Source organism: Rhagoletis pomonella, unplaced genomic scaffold (assembly GCF_013731165.1).
Source record: "Rhagoletis pomonella isolate Grant_MI unplaced genomic scaffold, Rhpom_1.0 Rhpom_scaffold_01290, whole genome shotgun sequence".
NCBI classification, from domain to species: Eukaryota; Metazoa; Arthropoda; class Insecta; order Diptera; family Tephritidae; genus Rhagoletis; species Rhagoletis pomonella.
In genome coordinates this window covers 44,756-47,442 of record NW_023459844.1, presented here as the reverse complement: position 1 = coordinate 47,442, position 2,687 = coordinate 44,756, and the positions used below count along the sequence as shown (strand labels likewise).

At 35.2% G+C, this 2,687-nt stretch overlaps 1 protein-coding gene across 1 annotated transcript; it reads right to left on the bottom strand.

Annotated features, from left to right (window-relative positions):
* Nucleotides 1-6: 6 nt before the first annotated feature.
* LOC118752183 (nucleosome assembly protein 1-like 4) lies at nucleotides 7-1,421 on the bottom strand (the record flags this gene model as incomplete). Its single annotated transcript, XM_036487040.1, has 4 exons — nucleotides 1,264-1,421; nucleotides 922-1,029; nucleotides 130-441; nucleotides 7-72 (listed from the first exon to the last, which is right to left on the bottom strand). Coding segments are annotated over exons 2-4 (467 nt in total), but the record flags the coding sequence as incomplete, so codon positions are not given.
* Between the last annotated feature and the right edge of the window lie 1,266 nt (nucleotides 1,422-2,687).

The window sequence follows — 2,687 nt, the reverse complement described above, 5'->3', positions numbered from 1 at the left end:
TCAGTATTTCGAAATATTGTAAACCAAAAGTTTGGAATACCTTTCGTGTCTTCAGGAATTTCCCTTACTTTCCTAATTGTAGAAGTAAATTTAATGACACTCAGTGCAACGATATTAGTATAAACTTACTTTATCATATCCTGAAATTCAGGTGACGTTTCTACATCCTCGACGTCTTCCGATTTCCATTGAGGTTTTTGCTCAGTAGGTTCCACATCTCCAGTAACAATTTCTTTCCTACGGTCAAAAAGCGGTTGATATTTCTCTTGATATTTCCGTTCTAGTTTATAAAGTTCTTCGAAGAATTCTGCTTCCAATTTCAAGTGTTCGAGTTGAATGTTTTTCAAAGCAGTTACTCTGTTTTGTATGGGTTTAGGAAGGTTTTTTACCATTTCTTGCAAAAATTGACGCCGGAACAAAGCGCCCATACAACCGAATGGTCTAAAATATATACGGTAAATATCAGTTAAGAAGAAACCAAAGATAATATAGAATAGAAATTTTTAATGTATTTTCAGCAATAGCCACAACTTGAATTGGGTTTCAAGATACTAGACAATAAGAGATTTCAATGTATTGATGTACATGGAATACCCGGTCGTATATCTACATGAAATAGGGTGCATTCCAAAACGTCAAAATACAAAGCATCAGTCTCTTTTATTTCTAAACCATACTAGAAGTCTAACTTGCGCAACCAAGTAGAAAACCAGGATACAAACGTGGTTGCACACATCTGGCATTACAATACATATACCGAGGTTTAGAAATAAGAGCCTTTTTTAGCGTTTTGGAATGCAGCCATAATTTCAGAGTTATACATACATACATACGTATCTAAACGCATAAAATGGAGGAATCAAATAGTGAGCATTCACATTTATCAAATTTCTAAATAATTAAGGATATGCATTTCCGTACATCATTTTGGCGTTTTCAGAGTCCTTTCTTCCATCATCAGATTCGTTGCAGGAATCTACATCAACATTTTTATCAGCTGGTACTTCCATTGCGGCTAAAAGCTAAAATCTGCAAGGCAAATAAAAAAATTAAAATGGAATTTCTATTAAAGGAAACGCAGCAATTGTGTATTTGCATATGCATGTAGTAAATACGCTGTCCAGAATACATACATATGTACGTACTTATTGGAGTTCCTTATTCATTAAAAGCACGTGTTTCAAATTTTTAGTTTATATACATATTATATTATATTATATAGCGCATTATATTACATGCACATCTAAACTATGTGATACACACCTGGATTAACGAAATTTTAAAACACTTGATGTTTTATGATAAATTTAATACTGCGCTTTGAAATTTCAAGAAAAAGCAATTAGTTTTTATTCATACCTTTGCCTTTACAATTCACTACACACACAATTCCAGCTTTTATGTAAACTTTTTGGAAGTGGCAGAGATTAATCGATTATTTTTACCCAAAATTGAAAAGCGAGTTGACCAACTTAAAGATCCTATGCACGCATTGATTTATCGGCGAACCAGTTGGTCAATTGCTAGAAGCTGGTTGTAAAAAAGCCGTGTTTTGGCAAGTTGGTCAACCTCCGTCAAGTTGTTTGTTATTTCATTTTATTTCATTTCGTTCACAAAAATTTATGTATTTTTCATGCTAGACATTCCTGGTTGATTTCTTATTAAAATATGATTTATATTTAAAAAATCACCATGTAAATCCAAATTTAAAACTGTTGGGTTCAAGGCGAATTTATACAAGGTGTTGTTGCAAGATCAGCTGATTTCTTCGCCTTAAATGTATTTTGTTTTTGCTTTTACTGATTTGACAGCACACCCATCAAAAACAAAAACAAAATACATGTAAACTTTGGGGCGAATTGAGATTGGACATAACACCCACAATCCAAATACATGTGGTCGTTGTTGTTGCAATCTAAATTCGCCAGTAACACCACCTGGTATAAATTCGCCTTGGTTGGGTTGTTCACACTTGCCTGGTTATAGACACTCGTGTCTCACTCTGGTATTATCACTATGGTGTCTATTCGCGCAAAATAAAACTGGAGAAATATACAAAAGATATCACGAGAAAAACCGGGTTATCAGCGAATTCGTCAAAATTTAAAGAATACTGTAAATTTCAACTTGAGATACTACAACAAAAGCAACAAATTTTCTCGCAAAGAGAGGTTACTCGGCTGAAGTTGAAGAAATACATTTGTCGACAAAAAGCCTGTAGCTACATTGCGAAACAACCGGTATCGAAGAGACAAGAGAATACCTTAATATGCATTGGTTCAACCGAGATCGCCGCGAACTCGCCAATACGCGGATATCGGCGTACACCTAACCGTCTACTTCTAACAGCTTCAAAACAACGCAAAGCAGAGATCCTAATGGGGCTTTCGCACGAGGCGATTTTTTACGCAACTCTTGCGTTCAACTCACGCAGGGTTGCACGAAAAAAAATTGAACGGCTAAAAATATCAAGATATAAAAAAATATCAAAATATTCACCATAAAAACGCCTTTGCATTGTTCAACTTTGCATTCTACTTTTGGTTGAACGGCCTTTCCACTAATCGCTTTCAACAAAGTTGGTCCCCAGCCAACATTAAGGGCCGGTTGTTCAATGTCTGATTAGCACAAATTGGAGGTAGAAGCTCCGGTTAAGTACAACGACTGCTTTATCGATCACATGTTAC